This window comes from Podarcis pityusensis, assembly GCF_964106645.2.
Source record: "Podarcis pityusensis genome assembly, chromosome: 6".
NCBI lineage: Eukaryota > Metazoa > Chordata > Lepidosauria > Squamata > Lacertidae > Podarcis > Podarcis pityusensis.
The window spans coordinates 45,349,862-45,373,481 of record NC_138030.1 but is presented as its reverse complement, the minus strand read 5'-3'; the positions used below and the strand labels follow the sequence as shown (position 1 = coordinate 45,373,481).

The 23,620-nt window shown below is 43.2% G+C and overlaps 1 protein-coding gene across 2 annotated transcripts in view; it reads right to left on the bottom strand.

Moving 5' to 3' along the window:
* The window catches only part of GRM4 (glutamate metabotropic receptor 4), a 296,392-nt gene that overhangs the window by 99,321 nt on the left and 173,451 nt on the right, over positions 1-23,620 (bottom strand). For both annotated transcript variants that reach the window (XM_081010048.1, XM_081010049.1), the window contains exon 4: positions 3,698-3,833. In XM_081010048.1, coding sequence (XP_080866174.1) covers positions 3,698-3,833 — 136 coding nt within the window. The remainder of the gene's footprint in view (positions 1-3,697; positions 3,834-23,620) is intronic.

Genomic DNA, 23,620 nt, shown 5'->3' with positions numbered 1-23,620 from the left:
GGGGTCACCTTCAGCTGGTCAATATTTTGTGGGAGAGATTCAAGCGCATACTGGAAATTTAGGTTTCCACAATTAATGTGAACTAAAGTGCTCTGTTGCCCTACTGCAATGAAACCACATTCTTTAAAAAAAATGAACTTTTTGCAGATAGGAAAGTGATGGGGGAAAGCACTCAAAAGTGTGAGGTGAACAAACGATTAATGGGAAGACATATAAACTGTGCCAGAGAATCAGAACAATCACTCCATTTTTTAAAAAAGTCTAACCTCCATGTGTAATCTTTGTGCTAGCAGATCAGGCTGAATGTTCAATAAACAAATCATCTGGAGGAGCCCAGGATCTCTCACACATGAAGAGTGTTAACTCACTTTGTTTTGTAGCATAATATTGCTTTCTTTGGGTTGTGTGTGCTCTGCACGCATATTTTAATCTCCTTCACCTTTTTCCGGCAACAGGTGTGATGTGAGCCCAGAGAAGGGGAATCCAGAAAGGCAAGAAGATAGAATCATAGAATTGCAGAGTTGGAAGAGACTCTGAGGAGCATCTAGTCCAACCTCCTGTGATGCAGGAATACGCAGCTGTCCCATATGGGGATGGAACCTGCAACCTGGGTGTTATCACCACCATGCTCTAACCAGCTGAGCTACCCAGAAGATCATAAAGACTCCGATTTTTCTGCCTAGCTCACATTTCACCCACAAATTACTTCACTGCTTTTAGCACTACAGCTTCAAAAAGTGAGGACTCCTGTCTGAATCTTAAGGGATGAACCCGCAAAAACAATGCCAGTCTCCACTATGCTGGGCCAGGAGCACTGATATGGTGCCAGTATGGTGTAGTGGTTAAGAGCAGTAGACTCATAATCTGGTGAACTGGGTTCGCTTCCCTGCTCCTCCCCATGCAGCTGCTGGGTGACCTTGGGCTAGTCACACTTCTTTGAAGTCTCTCAGCCCCACTCACCTCACAGAGTGTTTGTTGTGGGGGAGGAAGGGAAAGGAGAATGTTAGCCGCTTTGAGACTCCTTCGGGTAGTGATAAAGCGGGATATCAAATCCAAACTTTTCTTCTTCTTTCTTAAATTTAGAGGAAATTAGCAATGCGGACCACCACCTCTTGGTGGCCCTATCGGACAGCTGTGTCACTTTTTTTTTTTTTTTGCAGCTGCATTATTTAGCGCTATGAGAATGAAGGAAGCCTTGAAAAGCAAGCATGAAAATCAATATGAGATGGAAAGTTTATGCAGGCTGAAGAATCGTGAAAGCTCTGATGATCCGCACCGGGTGGTATCCAGAAAACACACACTTGCAAACACACACACACACACACACACACACACACACAAAGTGCTTTCATGACTCAAGAAACGATCACATGGCTAAGTCCCAAGAGAGGCATCTGGCTCAGCAGTAAACCTCAGCCTATCACTGCATGAAAAATACAGAGTTTCCAGATGTGTATAAGCTACTGCCAACAGGGTGCAATTCTCCAGCTTACAGACTGTTTTCAGATAGGTAAATGTTTACAAATCCCTGTTTAATGGTGCTTGCCATTTACACTGCGAGGCAAATCTCTGATTTTGCTGGGAGTAAACGAGTATAACTGTCTGGGTTTCAGACATATCTATTAGCCAGCTTCCCAGGAACTTAGATTGTTTGCATATTTGATGTAAACTGATTGAAAATGTCAGTTTACTCACATTTGCATAATGTTTGCTGATTAATAAATTAGACACTTGCAAAATCAGGTGTAACTCAGTGCAAATTGCTAGGCTCAAAAATATCAAATCAAAACAGAAGTATTGTGTACTCTTAGGTTTTTCTTGCGCTTCATTAACAGTTCCACTTATTCTGTTGGAATGGACCATATTCTGACTTCCAGCGACTAATCAGAACACATCAACTTTACTTTTGTACGACTGCAGGAAGTTTCCATGGAATCGGGCATTATAATCTCTTACAAAAATTACAAGAATTTTGGTGGTAATTATAAAATGGAGGAGTTTCAATATTATATTTTTTTGAACTGCGATTTTTAAAAGTGAAAATAACCAGAACTTTTAACATTTTCACAGACGCAATCAGGCTATATTTGACAAAGTTTTTTGCTATTATTCCATGTTGTAATGTGTATTAAACAGAAAGAACAATTATAACAACTGATAAAAATTAAAAGATAAAAACAAACTATAAAATAGGCATGTTGAATGAGTAGCTGCAAAATCAGGCTATTTACATTTAAAATAACAGCAGTTTTACATTTGAGAGGGAATGATTTATAACAGCTGTATCAAAAGACAAGAGTCAGAAGACCTGGGTTTTATTTTATCAGAAACTGGAATTCTAATGGGAAGCCCATTATCAAGTTCCAAGCCATTTTGAAATATCTTACAGTATCATAAATGATACAAGAGCTGGATCTTGTGTGGAATCCATGTTTTCCTTCTTCGAATTTGATCTCATTAGTCCACCCATGCATGCAATTGCATTTGCAATTGAAGATCAAATACACTTCTTCCTGTCCATACCTGTAGGTGTTCCTTTTCTCTTTGTCCCTGCCTCTCAATTTATTGATTTAAATGTGTTAAGTTTGCACAAATGGGGCATGCATGCAGGAATCTGCTTAGCAGTGCACTCATCTATAATTTTGTTTTAATTAAAATTATTTTAAAAGCAATTTCACCTAAAATAATGCAAATTTCAAATGCTATTTTAGCTAAGAAGTGGGTTTTCTTTGAGCACATCACACTAGTATATGCATGTCTGTACTTGGCTGGAAAAGAGCATTGCAAAATTCAGAGAAGTGCAAATTTCAAAGGATGGCTATATTTCAGTTTGCATATTATATCGGATATTGTGAATTACATAGACTCTCCTTTGAATGTAATCTTAATCAAATTTTTGCCTTTTCCCTACTACCAAGTGTCTGAGATGGGTGCACTTACTAATTTTTGTTTGTAGGGGAAGCTATCCCTTTTACATTAAAAAAAATCTGCACTAATTTTTTTAAAAGTACAAAGGCTGTACTTTAAAAAACCAGCAGCAATGTACAACTGTTAGACACAAAGTATGCTGCCGCCCTGTCTTTTTGTACTTACAAGAAAGCAAAGCTGAGTATAGCATTGGTGTAGGTACCTGGGAAGGCTGCAGAATGCAGACCGCTGGAGAGCAGATTTGTAAAATGAAAGGACAGTCACTGAACCCTTCAACAACCCCAGAAGAAAGGTAAATGCAACAAAAGCCCTGTACCCCACCCACGAGGATTTCACGAAAAGTTTCTCTTCCCTTTGATCATTTTCAATGTGATTTCTTTTCTTGTTAGTTGATGGAGAATGGTTGGGGCGAAAAAACTAAAACTGTCCAACACAGCAATAGCTTATTTCACCTCTATCTATCTGTATAATACTAAGCTACTGGACAGGTGGGCATATTGAGGACCTGGAGAGGATGCAGAAGTGGGATGCAAATTTGGAGGACACAGTGACCCAGATACAGTGTCCACTTTGTTCATTAACAACAAGGACACTCATTCTTTGTGAAGAACACTCATGTTCTGTGACACATCAGGAGAGAGTAACAAAGGAACATGTATTTGGAACATTTTGCCTTCTTCTCTTGTCCTTCCCCTTCTCTCCCCACCCACACGCTCTCTTTCTCTCTCCTTCCCACACAGACCCTCAAACCAGACCATGACCTTCTTACTTGATATCATCTTCATTAGCAAAAATGATGACGGCTCGGGCATGGGATGTTTCCAAGAGGCGCCGAATGATCTTATCAAACTCTCCTGCCTTGGGCTCGCGGGGGATCTTGACTGACTGTGCCACACACACACTCCCTGTAGTTGGGGAAAAAATGGCATCATTAGAGAAGCCTTGGAATGGAAAAATTACCAAGCAATCCAAAGCCTGGGGCTCCTTTGCTACAGCCCAGATGGGTGGTCTAAAGGAAGCTACCCAGGGCACATCCTGTCATAGCCCATGCTGATGACCTTTCCATGTCAGTAGATGTAACTCAAATATAGGAGGAAATATGAGTGATGGACCTTGATGAATATGCATGTGTGAGCAAGCCCCAAGATGATTACATAAGACATGCAACTAACGCCAAATTTCACCTGCGTTTTAAATGCCTGGATGCAACCATGAACACTACATAGAATGACATGAATGGAAACCTAAAAGGCTGCACATCAGGTTCTTCTCCCATAGTAATGGCCTATAATTGCTCTGGAGTTTCATTCAGACCTGAATTATTTTACATACGCAGGTGCATCATCTGATTTTTCTAACCTTGATTACTGCACTACTGACAAAATGCCTGTAGGTAAAGAATGGGCAGGTTAGTTCAAATCAATATGTGTAATTCACTCTCTTCCTTTTAATGCCCTCTTAGAGTTGCCAGGTCACAATGATGCAGAGACAGTAGAAGCCATAATTGGCAGAATTCAACTTCTCTGAAAATCTAAACATTACAGTAGCCTTTATAGTATACCATCACCATCACCCCCTCACATGAATCATATTTAGTGGTATTACAATGGAGGCACACCCCAACATCATCCCTGTGGTTGTGTGGCTCCTTGGCCCCACTGCTGATGCCTGCATCTTAAGCATGGATGTATGCAGAAGAAAGCCGGTGAGTGCAGATCTCTATTTTCATAGGCTTTCTGCACAAGCTGGAATGCCAGGCATAAAGGGTTCCAGTCCATGCAGAAAGCATATGCACATAAATGACTATGCACATAGGTTTTCCCTGCAGAGTTCCACATGTACCTAATGCATGCATAAGAACACAGTAAGAACTCTGCTGGATCAGTCCAATCACCCATCTAGTGCAGTATCCTGTTCTCACAATGGCCAGCCAGATACCTAAAAGCAGGACCTGAGAACAACAGCACTTGTGGTTCTTAGCTACTGATATTCCATTGCCTCTGACAGTGGGGATAGAACATGGCCATTGTGGCTTGATGATAACCTTATCTTCCATGAATACCGTATGTCTAATCCTCTTTAAAAGCCAAAAAACCCCCAGCAACTATGCATTGTATGAAGAAGTACTTTCTTTTGTCTGTTCTGAGGCTTCCAATCTTCAGCTTCATCGGATGTCTCCATGCATGTCAAGCATACAGCCAAGGACCCCTTTCTACACACAATGCCTCTGCATGCAATGAAGGGGGCTTAGCACATTTTGGATATAGCAATGCTATGTCCCTTTGGCTCCTTGGGCCCCCACTTTCATTTCCCCGCCTCCTCTGCCCTTTCTGTGCAAGCCTCATTCTCCTTGCATTCCTTCGCATTCCTGATTCTCAGTCCATTGCCTACTAGGCATACCTCCTTCAACCACCTTGTCTCCAGGCTGCCTGTCACATATCCAGCCGGCCACCTGTTAGCCTGCACCATTATTCCCTAGTAGTAACATTTATTTTCTCTAAATGAAAGTGGAGACTGTCCTGCCAAGACATACTGCTTACCTTGCTTGTTAACAAGTGCACCCATGTGCTCACTTGAATACAGTTCTTACTACATGACATTTTTTTAAAAAAAGAAATCCATTTATAAGGAGATTCATATGGATAGATCCTATGTTGCATTCCTAAGCTTACTCATAATGGGGTAGGTTTAGAATAAACATGATCCAGGCAGTTGATCTTAGAGCAGATTCATCTTGGAAGACTGTGAGACTCATGCAGATATGCAATCCAGATCTGTACTCATGGGAAGTTGCTTTATACCAAATTAGACCATTCATCCATGTGGCTCCTGCGTTGGGATAGAGCTGCAGAACAGCCCTCCCAGCGCTGCTCTTGCTACAGCTTAGATGGATGGGGAAGGGCAAGGCAGTGGCAAGTTGGGCTGTGGCTGCACAGACACACTGACACAGCAAGCCAGTCAACTCTGACTGGCAGCAACTCACTGGGATTTTGGAAAGGAGTCTTTTCCAGCTCTGGCTGGAGATACCAGGTTTTAAACTTTCTACATGTGCTCTGCCACTGAGCTACACTCCTTCCTCATCAAGTATTAAGCGTAACTCTCCTGTCTTACTGTTCTTTGTGGATCTTTGTGTAGCTTAGTATTATAAGATGTGAGCTAATTGTGGGAACAAAACAGTAGCATGCTACATACCCAGTTTTTATATTACTGGTGGTGAAATCCGTAGTAAAAAGTTTTAGTTATCCTCCTCTAAGTATCTGTTTCCCCTTTGGAGGTGGGATGTTGCAAAATCCATTGCCAGCTTTACTGCAGTTTTTCCTGGATCAATTTGACCTCTGGGCTGCAGCAATGAGAACCTTTAAACCTGACCACTCCTGAGGGTTCTGTAGAAGCAGCTAATTAAAAACAATTTCTGAAAATCAAGACAGAAAACTGAAAGGATAGCTGGATGCAAAACTGCTCTGGCTTGCTGAGACTTAACCCTCAACATCTGTTTGCTCCGGCCTTTGCAAAAATACCAGCCGCTCTTGCTCTGTGCGAACTTTTGCAGTGGCCAATCAGATGAAAAGGGAGCAAATATATGAGACAGGAGATGATGAAATGTTTCAGGACCTTCTGGATATAATTGATAGTCTCAATTTGCATAGGAAATGACAGGGCTGCTGCTCATATGCCACAAAAGAATCCCTATTTATGCAAAGGTCAGAATAATTAGCATAGGGTTGCTGTTCCAGAGGCCTGCCCCCACAGTACATTTTACCTGCAGAAAGGGAGCCTTTCTTTCTATCAGGAAAAGATTGAGAAAGAATAGAAGGAAATAATAGCTAGTCCTCCTAGCAAAAGGCTCTGTGTATAAATTGTTCTGTAGGCCTTATCAGTAACCTTATTAGTTGCTGCTGATGCCAAGGAGATCAGCAGCCACACAACAGAGCTTTATTTCTAAAAAGAAAATAAAGAGTGGTACTGCAGATCAAATTTGCCAGCAAGTAGCAGTCTCAGGATTGCAGACCATCCTCAATTTTCAGACTTGGAAGTGGAAGTTCTATATATATGGAACAGTATTCTTATCTTTAAGAACATTTTATATATGCCAGTGCTATATCTTGGCTTTCCAGAACAAGTTCCAGGGCTAAACCTTGGCTTAGATGAAATCCTTCTTATAGTAAAACTGAAAATATGAGACCAGATTAATGGAATCATAGAGCTGGAACCCCCTGTCCAACCCCCTGTACTGCAGGAATCTTTTGCCCAGAGTAGAGCTCAATCCCATGACCCTGATACTACCGACTGAGCTGTCCCAGGAAAAATATCCCATCTTGCCCTGTTGCTGTGGGCTGACATCTATGACTTGCCAGAAAACAGCCACTACTGCAGAGATATGAATGGAAAGGGGTCTACCAGTCTTGGAAGTGGTCCTGGAGAAATCCATCGCCAGATCTTGGTGCAGTGAGAGACAGAAATGGACTCCTGAAGAAACTGAAAAGAAAGGCTTCAGCCACAGAGCTCACATGCTCATGGTTGGACAGCATTTATTTACACCAGGGGCCCAGGAAATATAAGAACTGTCATGGGCACCACTTTGCACAGAGGAAGACTGGTGATGCTCAGAACACACCCCACTAACTAAAACCAGACAACATACACAAGTAAAAGCAGGCGTCGCATAAAAAGGCAACCTGCTCAACCAAACAATCTCCAGAAAACCCTCATTAAAATTATTTAAAATTAAAGAGGGGCAGGGAGCTGTTTGGAGCAAAAAGGGGGCTTTCTGGTGGTTCTATAGTGTCCAGAGTCACCATGTGGGGAGCCCCAGATTTACATTTTCACAAATGTGCCTCTTTTTCAATAATAAGAATAATAAAGCATTTGGGACTCACACTTTCCAACCTCTCATTCAGCCCGAGGGAATCAGCCTCACTGGGTCATATTGCCCTACACACCATCCACAGTGAATATCCTGATTACTCATCCCATATTTTGACATATCAGAGCTACAACTTCAGTATGATGTAGCCACCTTCTCAGTCCTTTTCTCCAAACATCATTTGCACAAATAAACACAAAAAAGAAATAAATCTGGTTAGCAAAACTGACAGCAAATGAGTGGGGAGATGGTTTCTCTATGGCAGGAAGAACCCCTAGAGGTAAGAGGTTAATGGAGAGCAGCTCATGAATAACCATGAGCAATGACTATTTATAAGGCAAACACAAGGTCCAAACTCTGGGATACTTTAATTATTTTGGAATAGTGAAAGCTAAATTAGGGACAACGAGTAGGGAAAGGCAGCAGCCCATCATCAAGGAGGCATCTGCTCCTTCCCAGTTTTATCACACAATAGCCAATTGTTTGAAATGACAATTGCAAGGAGATCAGTTGTTACAGAGCTTGATTAGCATCTTGTCCTAGTAAACATCAATGGAGGCAATCCAAACTTATCAAATAATGACACTTGCAAAGAGGCATTTATGGAAAGACAAGCTCATCACATGCAAGTTCCTTGTGCGCTGCTAATGGCTGCATGCTTATGATTAGGAATGTCAGAGGAATCCGTTGAAAACAGACTGCTCCGTAGATTTACACCTGCCCTTTCAACCCCCGTTGCAGCTCTTACTATGGATGCTTTTCGCCTTAGTTCTCTGCAGCAAATGATATTTTTACAGGCGCACATTATACATAAATAGATACACATACAGATATGGAAACAGCTTGGTGTTATACATTATTTGCATATTCACTGACATAACTGCTGATATTCTGAAGTGTTGTTTGTTGCCAGAAGTAGCCCAAGACTGCAATTCTAACCAGGGATTGTATACATGATAGTTAAGGTGAATGTTCCATGATGTCATGGTAGGGTGCTGGCCGAGCCAAGACAGAGAAAAGGCATGGCTGACAGATGACACCAGGGAGGGTTCCCATGAACTGGAAAGGTCTCTATCCAAATGGGGAGAACCCGAGGAAGAGGATCCTGAGGGAGGGATTTCCCTCAACTTGTCCCATTTCCCCACCAGTCCCTGCAGCACAAGGCACAGGCTCCACCTCCATCTTCAGAGATGTTACAGGATGGTTCTGATTCATCCACTTTGCTGATCATGCAAGCAACTCTGCCTCCAGAGTTGTCAGAAACCATGTCCAGTCCCAGCCCTCTGGGAAAGGTGTTGCCTCACCTGTTCCGTCTACCTCTGAGGTGCTTCCATCCCCACCCAGGTCACAGAGACGCAGGCGTGAACAGATTCAGCCTTCTTGGGAAAATGTTAGGTTGCTCCCTCAATCTGAGGGTCAGAATCACTTGCCATGCTGAGTTGTGTTTGTTCCATTCCCTTACAGTGGAGTTGTAGAGTGTGTGTCATTGTTAGATCAATATCTTTGCTTGTGTAGCACCTGTTCTGCCTTTGAACAGCATTTTGCCTATGTACTGAGTATTAAGATTTTGGTAGAAACCACAATCTGAGTTTGAGTTCTTCATCAAGTGGGAACCAGGACACATTAGCACAACGACTTCTCCTTGGGCAACAAAATGTTCTTCCTTGTTCTCCCTCTGTGTGCCCCCAAAGTCTGTTCCGGGGTTTCTCCAGAAATGCCATGGGGTGGTGTTCATGAAGGAAGAGAGGGATCAATTCACATTGCACTAATGCTAATCCTTCTGCTACTGGAACTTTTCCCATACTTCCCCATGTCTATTCAGAAGTAAATCAGATTGAGTTCAAGGAGGCTTGAGGATTAATATGCTTCCTACTGTGAATTTTTTAAAAAACACACCAATGCAAAGTATTGCTCATTATTGTTCTTTTTACACGAAAAGAAGTGAACTTCTTTGTTCGTGTGCTCTTCTGTTAAAGTTTGAACCTCTTTGTCAACATCTTGATGTGACTGCTCATGTTTGATAACTCATCCATCCCCCAAACCTTACTATAAAACTAAAATTAAATTTCAAATTCTTTTCCTCTTTCCCGCCTGAAGTTTTGTTGACTTAAAACTTGTTATTTGCGACAAGCAGCCTCTATGCACATACTCAAATACCTTTGTACTGTACTGTAAATTTAAAAATTGAGCATTCATCATTATACTTTTCACATGGCAGGAATACATTGGCATAAAAAGAGGATTTCAAGGTTTTGAAAAACAAAAACATGTTTACTACAAACAGTAAAAACATAGGAGAATGCCTGTAAAATGTTTTAATATACCCACAGGATTCATGCAATCCAGGACAAAATGAACAAAACATTAACAGGATGCTAAATTGTCCCTCCCTGATGCCTGAGTGAGGGAAATGAGACAGTATGACAAGTTTATACTGAACTGTGAAATTAAGTTAGTAAGATAGGCTGCAATCCTAACCACACTTACGTGAAAGTAAGCTCTGCTGAATTCAATGCAGCTTCCATCTAAGTAGGCATGGTTAGTTTTGCAGCCATAGATGGGTTTCTGATGGGTCATTAGCCACTTCATTAACTTTGGCTTCAAGGTGTCACACGACTCTTTGGGTGTTTTGCTGCAAAAGACTAAGAGGGCTACTTCTCTGAAAATTCATTAACTTTGAAAGGGAACACATAGGTAAGGTAATTGATTTGCAAATATCTGCTGATGGCCAAGATACATTTGTGTGCTATGTAAAAAAACAAAAACAAAACTGTATTTCCATATCAGTGAACAATAAAATGGAAGGCAAATGCTTGAAAAAACAAAACGGCTTGCAGCAGAACAGAAAATACCTGAAGTGTGAATGACTGACACAATGGACCGAAGCAGGTTTGTACATCCCTATTTATTATTAAAAGGCTATTGTGCTGCTTGATGGATGATATGATTAGCATGCCATCAAATGATAATTGCAGCCCCAGCCCCTGTGCAAGGTCACAGGCACAGGTAATGCCCACACCACGCTTATTTGTGGGACTGAGCAAGGCTGAGCTAGAGGTGTAAGGCGCCTCTGGATATCTGGTGTCAGTCTCAGTGGAATCCTACATATCTTTAGGGATGGATAACCTCAGCATCAGGATGGCTTCCTGCGCTAGTACATGGATGTCTGATGGAGATAAAAGGATACCAGGAACATGTCCCTTTTTTGTGCAGCTCTGTGTGTCACAGCATCCAACCTGGAATGCATCCGGCTGCCATGTGGCGGTGCAAAAGGATTAAACACGTTGCGCGTCCATGCACAGGCAATGAAGAATCAGGACCCTCCTATCTCTGGCGCCAGCTTCCAAGGCAGTTTGTCAGGCAGGAAACTCGTTACAGAATGCCTGTGTGTTCCTTATATTAGGCTGTAGGCTATAAAAGTTAAGAGTCCATAGCTATCCATCTCAACACCTTGGCTTAATCCCTGTGCAGTGGTGAGGGTGGACAGAATACGAAGACAAGAAGAGTATGTTAGCAGGCTAGTGCAGAAGAAAGATAAAGAAGAGATCTGTTTGAGAGTCAGACAGCTCTGGGGATTTAGTTTTTAATGCCTTTGATATATTATGTAAATCTTTTTCATCTGGGGTTGTTGTTATTTTGAACTTTACATTTTATTAATTGATATCATAATGCAAAACTTGAAGAAAGGGGAAGGGGATTTAGCTGTGTGCACAAGAACCACAGACAGGCTTTCTGTATACATTATCATCACCAATGTATATAAAAGCCAGCTCTGAGAATTATGTCGTGCTCCGAGGCTGTCACGCTGGAGCATGACCAAGAGACATTACTCAGGGAACCAACGGGGGGGGGGGAGTAGCACACACACATGCACAAACACACAACAAACAGAACTAGCAACAGAATTTGAAACAGAAGTGGGGGCATCTCCTTACCTCTCTCCCCGTTCAAAAGAATCTTCCGAATTTGAAGCATAGGAAATGCATTGGGGAATTCTCAGCTGAGTAACTCTTAGATCCTGGCCCCGTGAACATTCGTATTAATCAGAAAGGGCAAAGTATCTTGAGGGCTTTCCTTTTTCAATACTGAATCACAGTGAATTATTGATCTCTGCATTCTCCTGCTACTCGCTCCTTCTTACCGAGGAGGGGAGATGACGACTAAAATTCTTATAAAGTGAGATTTATTCTCCCACTTCTTCCCATGTATCACTTCTTCCCAGATTTACAAGAAGTTTCTATTTAGTATGTCTTATTCCCATGTCTTTCCAACATCGTCTGGAAAAGTAGAAATATAGATATATAAAGAGAGAGAAATATATGTGGCTCTGGCTGCCTACTGTTCACGGACCGTTCACACAAGGGACAAGTCCACTGTCCATGACAATTTACTGGTGCACTTAGAACAGGATTGGGGGCAGAAGCCCAGGGTCCCACACAGCAGAATGAGCAACTCACAGCAGGGCTGGCTTATTTTGAATTGTGAAGGAATACCCACTAAATTGAGGAGGAGTGGCTGTAAGACCAAAGTCCAGAATCTAACGTAACCTAATGGCACTGCTGTGTCCATCCATCCAAACCTTTCCCATCCATTGAACATTGGAAGGGCGACTGTATCTAGAACTGTCAGATCTCTGGAGTTGGTCCTGAGACTTAGGTTTGGGGAATCGATTCTCAGTGCCAAAGGGTGGCAAATTAAACCTCGGGGCTGTCAGCTGCTGCACACTTGATTCTTTTTTTCAAAGTGTGTGCCCTGCTGATTGAAACCTGTGCTATACAATCTCTGCACATGCATAGCCACATGAAACTGTGCTGATGGGGGTAAACTTAAAAGACTTTCATCAAAATATTGGAGGGGAACTTCTGGCAGGGAACTTCAGACTGGCTTCTCAAGCTCAGTGGGCCCATGAGTTCATTTACAGAGCAATCCTACTACTACTACTACTACTACTACTACTAATAATAATAATAATAATAAATATTATTATTATTTATACTCTGCCCATCTGGCTGAGTTTGCCCGGCCACTCTGGGCGGCTTCCAATCAAGTGTTAAAAACAATACAGCATTAAATATTAAAAACTTCCCTAAACAGGGCTGCCATCAGATGTCTTTTAAAAAGAAGATAGCTGCTTATTTCTTTCACATCTGAAGGGAGGGCATTCCACAGGGCAGGCGCCACTACTGAGAAGACCCTCTGTCTGGTTCCCTGTAACCTCACTTCTCGCAATGAGGGAACCGCCAGAAGGCCCTCGGCACTGGTTCTCAGTGTCCAGGCTCCACGATGGGTGGAGACACTCCTTCAGGTATACAGGACTGAGGCCGTTTAGAGCTTTAAAGGTCAGCACCAACACTTTGAATTGTGCTCGGAAATGTGCTGGGAGCCAATGCAGATCTACTCAGAAGAAAGCCCCACATTGTTTTCAATTAGACATTCCCTGATAAGTGTATTTAGGACTGCAGCCTTCATTTGTTTTTATTATGCAGTAGCTTCTACTAGCTCTCAGTTGAGCCACTCACACATTTCCAAAGGGCCATCATGCTATGGAGGCTGAGGCAGAATGGCAAATGGAGCGCTGCCCCACCAGCCTCAGTCTACGATCAGCCAGCCCCCACATGCCTGAATTTTTATTGCACAACTACTGAGGGGGTGGATCTGCTTGTCCTTGGTTCTAGCACCACCTACTGTTGGTCTCCCTGTCTTCTAGCCTGTCAGTCTCAGTGGGTACCATCTACCACTGCCATCATGTCAAAATTGAAGCTGATGGCTTTGCCTAGAACCTAGAGAATTTGGAGAATATTCTTTGTGCTAAGTGCTCCTCCCTGGCTCCTCCAGCTAAAGAGGTTCTGAGATAGTAGGGCTTGGCCATACCTGTGCTTAAGACCTGTTGTCAGTTAAAGTAGACAATTTTAAGCTAGATGTACTGGTGTGCTGACTGGGTAAGTCAACGTCATATTTCATATGAAGTGTGCATTAGACCTTCATTTTACACCAATAAATGGTATGGGGTACTTAATTAAATCCACAAGACTCAATCTCTGACTCGCTGCAAGTTCAGCCAAAATCATGTTGCACTCCCACAGTTTGACCCGTATTTTGAGCACTGATTCTATGAAAAATCTGGTGGAATTCCCAGGGTGCATTGTTGCAACAGAAGCCCACTGATTTCTGCGGCATACTGCAGGGGGTTGGAGAAGATGATTCTCGTAGTCCCCTCTGACCCTAAACTTCTATGATTCTATGGTTCTATATGTCCAATGCAGCATTAAGTAAGTGTCCCATCTGCACAAGGATTCCCACTTGCACAATGAGACTTTCCCCCTCCCATCCCCTTGTGCACCCCCTAATCTAACTTCCCAGAGCAGATTTGGGATGTGTATGGGGGGGGGCATCCCCAGTGCACAAGCAGTAATCTCTGCACTGGTGGGACGCTTACTTAGCATGGCACTGGATACAAGCCTATAGAATTTAGCATTGTTGCAACTATGCTTAAAAACCATGAATTTAGCCTTCCTCACACACAAAAACAACCCACATTATATGAAGTGAGTTCAGTGTCCTAGAAGGCATCTCCAACAGGAAAACACTTGAAATTCTTTTTCATTAAAAGGATGATTCCGAATCTTTAGTTCTTGTGCCATGTTTCCCCCCTATTGTTGCTTTTAAAAAAATATGAACGCTTCTACCGTTCTCAAATCTTTGTGAGTAGAGTCTCAGAGACAAAATAATAAGATTCAAACCATGAGAGCTGTAGAACTTATTTGTTTTGTCCCTATTCACAGTCATCCAAAGAACACTCAGGCTATGGATGCATTGCATTTTTGAATGCAGCTACTGTGGCTCCCCAATTACAGTTCAAAGCAAAGTAACCGCTCCCAATTTGAATGCCTGTTCCAGTCTGCAGACTAGGAACAGGAAGATTCTATTTGCTGTTGGGAGTAGGTGAGGAAAAGAAGAAGGCTAGATTAAATCCATTCACAAATAACAAGATTTGCATGCTAAACACCTGCAAGCTGCTTTGGTATTTCACTTCCCTGAATGAAAAAGCAACATCCATGACTTTTAAAAGAAAGAAAGAAAAGTACAGAATGAATGAATTCCACAAAGATAAAAATGTTAAGTTGGCCTACTGCCGGCTCTGAAAGAAATAGACTTTTTTACATACACATTTTTCTACTATTACGCCTCTCTTCTGAAGAGAGGCAACAACAGACTTAGTGCAGTTTCTTCTGGAAGTTTCACTCTCAATTTAGTGGTAGCTAATGTGACCATTGTCCATGCTAGCTGGGACCATATTTCAACAACACCTGGAGAGGATAATTCAAAATGTTGGTGTTGAGCTTTAAAGCTCTAAAACACCCTCAGCCCCATATACCTGAAAGAGTGGCTCCACCCCCATCGTTCAGCCTGGACACTGAAGTCCAGCTTTGAGGGCCTTCTGGTGGTTCACTCACTGCAAGAAGTGAGACATATTGGGAAGTTTTAAATGTTTGATGTTGGAAGCCGCAGGATAATTATTATTATTATCATTATTATTATTATTATTTATACCCCGCCCATCTAGCTGGGTTTTCCCAGCCACTCTGGGAAGCTCCCAACCGAATATTAAAGACACGATAAAACATCAAACATTAAAACCTTCCCTAAACAGGGCTGCCTTCAGGTGTCTTCTAAAAGTCAGATAGTTGTTTATTTCCTTGACATCTGATGGGAAGGCGTTCCACAGGGCGGGCGCCACTACCAAGAAAGCCCTCTGTCTGGTTCCCTGTAACTTCAATTTTCGCAGTGAGGGAACCTCCAGAAAGCTCTCAGAGCTGGACCTCAGTGGATCACCTTGACTACCTGTGATTTTGTATTTAATTCATTCTTTTCTGCTTGCAGCTGTTTAGACAGAAGTGTGCTTACCTAGCCATCAGCAGTGCAAGTGGGGTGCTTTTGTGAACACCTCATAAAAGCATAAGAAGAGATCCTGCTCTGCTGTGACCAAGGAGGGAGCTTGTTGACCAGCAGCTGGCACTTGGGAGGCTGTAGTTAAACAGGATTTAGGTCAGTCATGATTGGCAAGGTTGTTCAGGGGATGACTTCAATACGTAGGGGTTTAGTGAGTACTCAGAAACACCATTAAGTTCAGAAGGGAGTTATGGAGCTTTTATTTGAGGGATGCGAGACCCAGTGGGCTCGGTATGGGTTCCCTTTGGGGCCAACCTGGGTTACCTGGGGGAGCTTTGGAGCCTTAGGGTGTGCCTTTGGAAGGACTCCCTCAATACCTGAACAGGTGTGGTCACTGAGGAAAGGCCGATGGACGTAACTGTCCCTAAACCCCACATTGGCTATTTCACTGTAGTGAGTTAATAATTGAGCCCACACATATTACCATATTTTTCCATGTATAAGACTATATTTTTTCCCTAAATTTTTGAAGTTTAAAATGAGGGGTTGTCTTATACAGGGATAGTGCATAGTGCATTTTCTTAATTTTGAGTCCCCAAAAATAGGGGGTGTCTTATACATGGGGGCGTGTTATATACGGAAAAATACGGTAGGTTGCAGTTATTGCTATAAATTACAGTTAACAAGCAGTATTCAACTAATCCGTTATGTCATTGCAAGGCTTCCTGCTTGCACGAAAGGACTCCCACCTCTCCTCTCCCTGTGCACAGTCCCATACCTTTGATCCAACAATGGATCAAAATAATACTGAGTTGATCTTGAAATAAAATTACAGAAACTTATTAGGAGATTTTGACTGCCTAGGGGCCTCCAGCATTGCCTGAGCACAAGATGTTAGAATTCTTGCTCCGTGATTGCAGTCATGGGATTTTTGTCTATCACATGAAGGTGTATGTTTTGACTTCACAGAGTGGGAAGTGACGGAGACAGGATGTTTGTGTTACTGTGTTCTGTGAAGTGGGACTATTGTCCTTTGTTCTTTCTTTTTGCTGTCTGATGCTAGAGAGAGAGGGAGCCATGTTGCAGTGCTCCGTGTGTGTTTATATGTAAATAACGCAGATTAGCCAAAATGCTGAGTTGCTGAGGTCTGTTACGCAAACTGCGAACACTCTGCGGATCCCTAAGTGTGCCGGTGTCTGTTGGCATCAGTCGCTGTGATGTTCGGGCTGAAGAAAGCTTTTGAAGCTCCCGAATGATCGACCAGGAGGGAGTGAACATGCCAGTCGGGCATGTGTCTCTACCAGAGTCCTACTCGAATGTAGGACGAGCTCCTGACACACCCTGCACCCTCCCCAAATTTGATCCAGATGGTTGTGGGAAGCCTGAGAATGGATTTAGGGGCATATTGGGGGAAGAGGGGAGGAACTTTCTGTCATGCAAGTAGAAGTCCTCGTACTGATGGAATGTACACTTAGCACTATGTTGGATTCTACCCAATCCATTATGGCCCTAGTTAAGTCAACACTCTTGTGTCTTGCCTCATTATACTTGGCTGCACTCACAATAGCTTGGTTGCTTAACATCTCAAACAACCCTCCAGAATCTATGGGGGGGCGCAGCCCAGATGAAAACACTGGTTCTGGGGCTGCATACACATTGTACCTTTAAAGCAGCTTCAAAGCACATTCCGCACCTCAAAGAATTCTGGACACTGTAGTTTGTTAAGGATGGCTGATAACTGTAATTCTGTGAGGGGTAAACTACAGTCCCCAGAATTCTTTGAAGGAGTAAATATTCATCAGGCATGCTTTAAAGGTACAGTGTGTACACAGCCTGGATACTATATAGACCCAAAGCAAAAGCATAGCTCTTAATCCAAGAGCTAAAGTGAAGAATGTCCTGCTTTCTTTTGACAGAAAACTGAATCACTAAATTCCAAGGTCAAGGGGAGAGCCAATATCTAAAAGCAGCACTACTGATGCCTGATATACTGAGTCTACCTGCCAGTCTGTGCGATGCAGCTTACTGTGGCTAGTGCCTCATACTTTTCATTTAAAGGCTGGGAGTGTGGCCAAATTCATTGTTTTTGTCCTTGTGGGGAAGCAGATGGATGGGCAGGAGGGAGTTGGATCAACAGATTCTGGGACTAACATAGACCAGTAAGGCAAGCAAAACAGATAGCAGATTCTGAGCAGCCAGAGAAGAGCAAACCCTCTTCTTACACAACTGATGAGCCCCTGAGACACACTAGGACCAGCATTCTCTCAGATATCAGAGATGGCTGCTTTTGTAAGGAGCTCTGGCAACTTAGGGCTCATCCACACTTCCTTTTGTGCTGTGCTTTCTAGGCACAGGTCTGGGATTTCCAAATCTGTATGCAAGCAGGTTTTTGTTTTTCTTTGTCCTGGCACTTTCTCCAGGAAAACCCACATTCTATTGCTGAATCAGAGCAAATGGCAATTCATGGAAAACCTGATTGCCTTTGCTCTGGTAAAACACAGGTTTTACCTGTGACAAAAAAGAAACCAGTCTAACAGGGACCTGAAAATCCTGGATCTGAGCCTAGAAACACAACATAAAAGGATGTGTGGATGAACCTTTACTGATTGTTTCCATAGCAATAAAGAGGGGGATCCAACATCAGCAGCAGTTCGCAAATTTTGTGTGCGGAGAAATACAGGCACCTGCATGTGTGCATACTTCTGATTTATCTAGTACACATGCACACTAGTTTCATACAAATACATACATTTATGTAGACAACAATCCCTAACCACATAAAAATACTTCCTACCATATACACAAAAGTTTTATTTTGTTTTGGAGGCAAGGGGGGGGCAATATTTTCCTGCTCCACATCTCTTGAATGTGTGCTTCAACAAGTGGATTTTGTGGTCGGTAACAAGGGCTGTTAAAATTCACTGTTTTGTGCAATGTAATCTTCCAGAGTAGACCTTTATCAACTTTACTGAGGATCTTGCCTCCTCTGCTGAAATCCCTCCCCTACCTACAACTGAAATATGTCTTCTTCTTCTTCTTCTTCTTCTTCTTCTTCTTCTTCTTCTTCTTCTTCAGCGATCACTCATAGCCGAGTAAGATTGTCTTCCAAAAACACGGTTTTAACAGTGAGTCCATAAGTGACTGTGGAGGCCAATTCTGGATCCACACATCCTTCCACAGTGGGGACATAGGCTTCCAGGCGGGAGTTGATCACGGTGAGGGTTTGCCAAGCATGGCTTCCTCTTAGCACGTTTCTCCGTTTCAACCTGAGTTCAAGTGTCTTCAAAGCCCATGACACATTTGGTAAAGGCTGCTCTCCAATTGGAGTGCTCGCAGGCCAGTGTTTCCCAGTTGTTATGAAATATGTAATGGCCCTTCCTCAACTTGAGGCATGTTTTCACTCACCCAGAAAGCTGAGAGCACCAGGGCATGTACTAGAGCAGGGGTGGGGAATCAGTAGCCCTCCATATATTGTTGGACTCCAACTCCCACCAGCCCCGTCCAGCATACCCAACTGGTCAGGGAAGATGGGAGCTGTAGTCCAGCAGCATATAGAGCAGAGGTTCCCAAAGTGGGTGGTACTGCCCCCTGGGGGCTGTGTGGAACCTCTGGAGATATACCGTATTTTTCCTTCTATAAGACTAGGTTTTTCCCCCTAAGAAATAATGTCCAAAATTTAGGGGCATCTTATACATGGATAGATCTCCCCCCATTTTCTTAAATCAGAGTCCCCCAAAATAGGGGGCATCTTATACATGGGGGGGGAAATAGGGGGCATCTTATAGACGGAAAAATACGGTAAATCACTATCAGAACTTGAAAAGCTGGTATCACTGGGTCAAGTTCATCAACCCTGCTGAATTAAACAAAACAGTTTTGAATTTTATTGTGTTATTATCTTCCTTAGTAGGCTGTGCAAACTGTATTGTTGTGGCAGTGTTGGATGTATGGCAGCGCAGGCAGTTGCACCACACAGGGTGCTGAACTAAGGGAGTGCAAAATTAAGAAGATCCATTTGGGGGCACAAAATTTTGGCCTCGCACAGGGCACCATAATACAAAAGATTACCAAAGTCCACCCCTAGCAGGGGGCGCTGGGGATGAGTTTATGGAACCAAGGAAGCAATGGCACAGAAAAGTATGAGAACCACTGATCTAAAGGGCCACAACTTCCCCAGTCCTGCAGTAGAGAACCTGTCCTCCACCTTAATTGCTTGTCAGAACCTAAGCAAGTATGAAGAAGTGAAGTATCTTAGCTCGAGTTCACCACAAATACAAAGATCCCCAGTTCTGCCAAATATTAGTTCCATCATGCACGTCATGGCCCATTCAAAGAGCCTTGCATGGCCCAGGGAATGTGATCCCCAGCAGGGGAAGGCAGCGTCATGCTGGTTTAGCGGTATGTAATTCCATTAGCCTCTCAACCCTTGTTCTCTTTGCTTATCTGCTACGTGCTCAGCTCTGGCTCAAGCTAAGACTTTCACAGGGCTCACCACGCTGCTTGGCAGAAAACCAAAAAATTGCCTTTTTACCTTCCTCTGCAAGGACTCCTGGGGATCACATCAATGGAGCTGCCAGAAAAGGATGGACTTAAAACCACCAACGCTATCAATAAATGATGGTTTTACAGGAAAGCTTGCCGACAGTCCTCCAAGGGCAGGTCCAAAATACTGGGTTGTTTTCTGCTCACTCCAATATCTTGCGCTGATCAAATCCCTGGCATAAGCGGAAGGCTGGATGCAGCCAATGACCTGCTAATTGAAAGAGCTGCCAGTTTGGTCACTCAGTGCAGAAACTCTCCCAGTAGAAAAGCAACCCAAATGGTAGGGTTGCCAGTAGAAATTTGATTCAGTTCACATCTAAAGGCAAATCTACCTAATATTCACTTTTGGAAACAATATGCAAACTGAAAAACAGCCCTTCTTCAAAACACATGCAAAAGTGCATATTCTAAAGTAAAGGGTATATTAAAATGCATATGATACTGAAAATAACTGCAAAAATGTTTTGTAATGGGGAATATTGCTTCGTAGTAATATGTGCATTAGGCAAAATTTTCTTGATGACTTTTTTTAAAAATTGCAAACTGCTGTGGAAATCTGGAAAACTGGATCTTTCACAGTTTTAATTGCTTCTGATGGGTTATACAGTGGTACCTCTGGTTGCGAATGGGATCCGTTCCGGAGGCCCGTTCGCAACATGAAAAGAACACAACCTGAAGTGTCGTATCTGCGCAGGTGCGCAGCATGATTTGGTGCTTGTGTGCATGCGCGAGCGGCAAAACCCAGAAGTAACCCTTTCCAGTACTTCCGGGTCGCCGCAGGACGTAACCTGAAAGAACGTAACATGAGGTATGACTGTACCTAAATGCATGTGTACAGTACAGACTTATTTCAGTAGAGGTCTGAAATGCGTTCTTTGTCAAGGAGTTTCTGCCACCCCTGATAAAATTTCATAGTTGGGACCCTGAGAAAGAGCGGAGGGGGGAGGAGGAGGCAAATTGCCACGCTGCATAGTTAAACTATGGAACTCACTCCCACAAGAAGTTGCGATGGCCACTAACGTGGATAGTTTTACAAGAGGGTTAGACAAATTGGTGGAGCAGAGGGATATCAATAGCTACCAGCCACAATGGCTATGTTTTACCTCCTGTGTCAAAGGCAGTAGGCCTCTGAATGCCAGCTGCTGGGAACTACTCAGCCTTTGCTTTTGGGCTTCCCACAGATGTTTGGGTTGCCACTGTGAGAAGAGGATGCTGGACTTGTTTTCTCCTTGTCTCCTGCTTTGGAGGGTAGGACTCGCACCAATGGCTTCAAATTACAAGAAAGGAGATTCTGACTAAACATCAGGAGAAAATGACAGTAAGAGCTGTTAGACAATGGAACAGACTCCCTCGAAAGGTGGTGGACTCTCCTTGCTTGGAGGTTTTAAGCAGAGGTTGGAAGGCAACCTGTCATGGATACTTTAACTGAGATTGCTGCATTGCAAGGGGTTGGACTAGATGACCCTCGGGGTCCCTTCCAACACTACGGTTCTATGATTCTATGACTCAATGAATTATTGGACTGATCCAGCAGGTTCTTCTTGTGTTTTTTACGTTAGGAGCCCATCCTTCTGCCAGGGACAGCAGCGTCTCCACAATTCTGTCTTCTCTCTAGAGTGGCATGCAGCAGCAAACAGATGTGAGACATCAGGGCACAAAGTCCCCCACCGGCCTTATTTAAGCCATTGTGTTAATTCGGCTTTAAAGCCAGGAGCTGTTCTGGCAGCAGCTAAATTTAGAAAGAGCTGCAAGGTGCTCCTGCCTGAGGATGGGGGTATGCCGGTTGGTGGAATCCAAACGGGCAGATAATCAGAGTGGAAAATGTTGCCTTTGAATGTGTTAACGGCCTTACATGTGCCTTGCACAACAACTGAACTCACTACCTGCACATCTGTGTTGGAGCAGGGTGTTCTGGTGGAACAGGCTTCAGAATCCACAGCGTGTGATCCTTGGGTTCTGTTTTTGTACTCTGGGCATGACACAGAAAGAACGGAGTAAAGGTGGCTTCCGGCGGGGCAGGTTCTTTCTGGATCTCTGGGTTATCCTCTGTAGCACATCATGCCTGCAATTCTTATCCACCTACCCTCTGCTGTCTCTCACCTTCCATGCTGAGTGGCAAGGCAGAGTCAAGTCCTGACCTACATTCCTCAAGGTGAAATCCTTCTCCTGTTTTCGAATGAGATTCAGATATTTGTTTGGACTGACAAATACTGCAAATCCCTTTCACACCTCGAAAGAATGTTGGTGAAAGCGACACTATCTGCATAATTCCCAATTTGCAATTCATCATTTATGAATACGCTGTTCCAGTTGTCTGCCAGATGCCCAGGATGGTTCTCAATCAACGCTGCTCTTCAGCTGTTTGAAAGAACTTCAGGATGTCACCACATAACAAATATCCGAGAATGCAATTAGCCAATACTGGACTCCCAAATGAATGAGTCTCTCGATACCCCTGAATCTAGTCATGTGAGTTGTCATTTTGCATTAGCTAATGAATTATAGAATTATGAATTGCCTGGTAATAGACTGCAAATAGGGTATACCAAATTAATGAAATATAAATTAACTAAGTGTGAATAGCCAATTCAAAAGGCATATAACATAATAGATTTATTTATTTATTTTTTAAAAAAAGGCTCGTCAATTCCACCCAATTATGACACAATCACCTTTCTTTTTAATCAAATCTTAGAATCCAAATATATCAGATCTGAAATGGGAAAAGATTCGTCTGGCTATCTATAAATCTGGCCCTTGGGTTTGGCAACAATGGAAATCAGAAGCTTGAATGCTGCTTTCAGTTTCTAATTTATGGAAAGCAGAGTGCTGAGCTTAATATGTCTTCCCTATGGTATATATAGAATGGGTGCTGGCTTCGCTGAGAATTGCCTGTGGCATATACACTATTTGAAAAACAACAGAGAGTTAAGGTGCAGGATGCTCCCTCTCCAGGCTAGGATGGGATTTTGTCTCACCCATCTCCTCTATGAAGCCCTGTAAGACTTGCTTATTTCACTAGAGGGCATGGTGCACTGGTACAGCACCATAAAAGTAAAGGTAAAGGGGCCCCTGACCATTAGGTCCAGTCGTGGCTGACTCTGGGGTTGCGGCGCTCATCTCGCTTTATTGGCCGAGGGAGCCAGCGTACAGCTTCCGGGTCATGCGGCTAGCATGACTAAGCTGCTTCTGGCTAACCAGAGCAGTGCACGGAAACGCCGTTTACCTTCCCGCTGGAGCGGTACCTATTTATCTACTTGCACTTTGACATGCTTTCAAACTGCTAGGTTGGCAGGATCAGGGACAGAGCAACGGGAGCTCACCCCATCGTGGGGATTCGAACCGCCGACCTTCTGATCGGCAAGTCCTAGGCTCTGTGGTTTAACCCACAGCGCC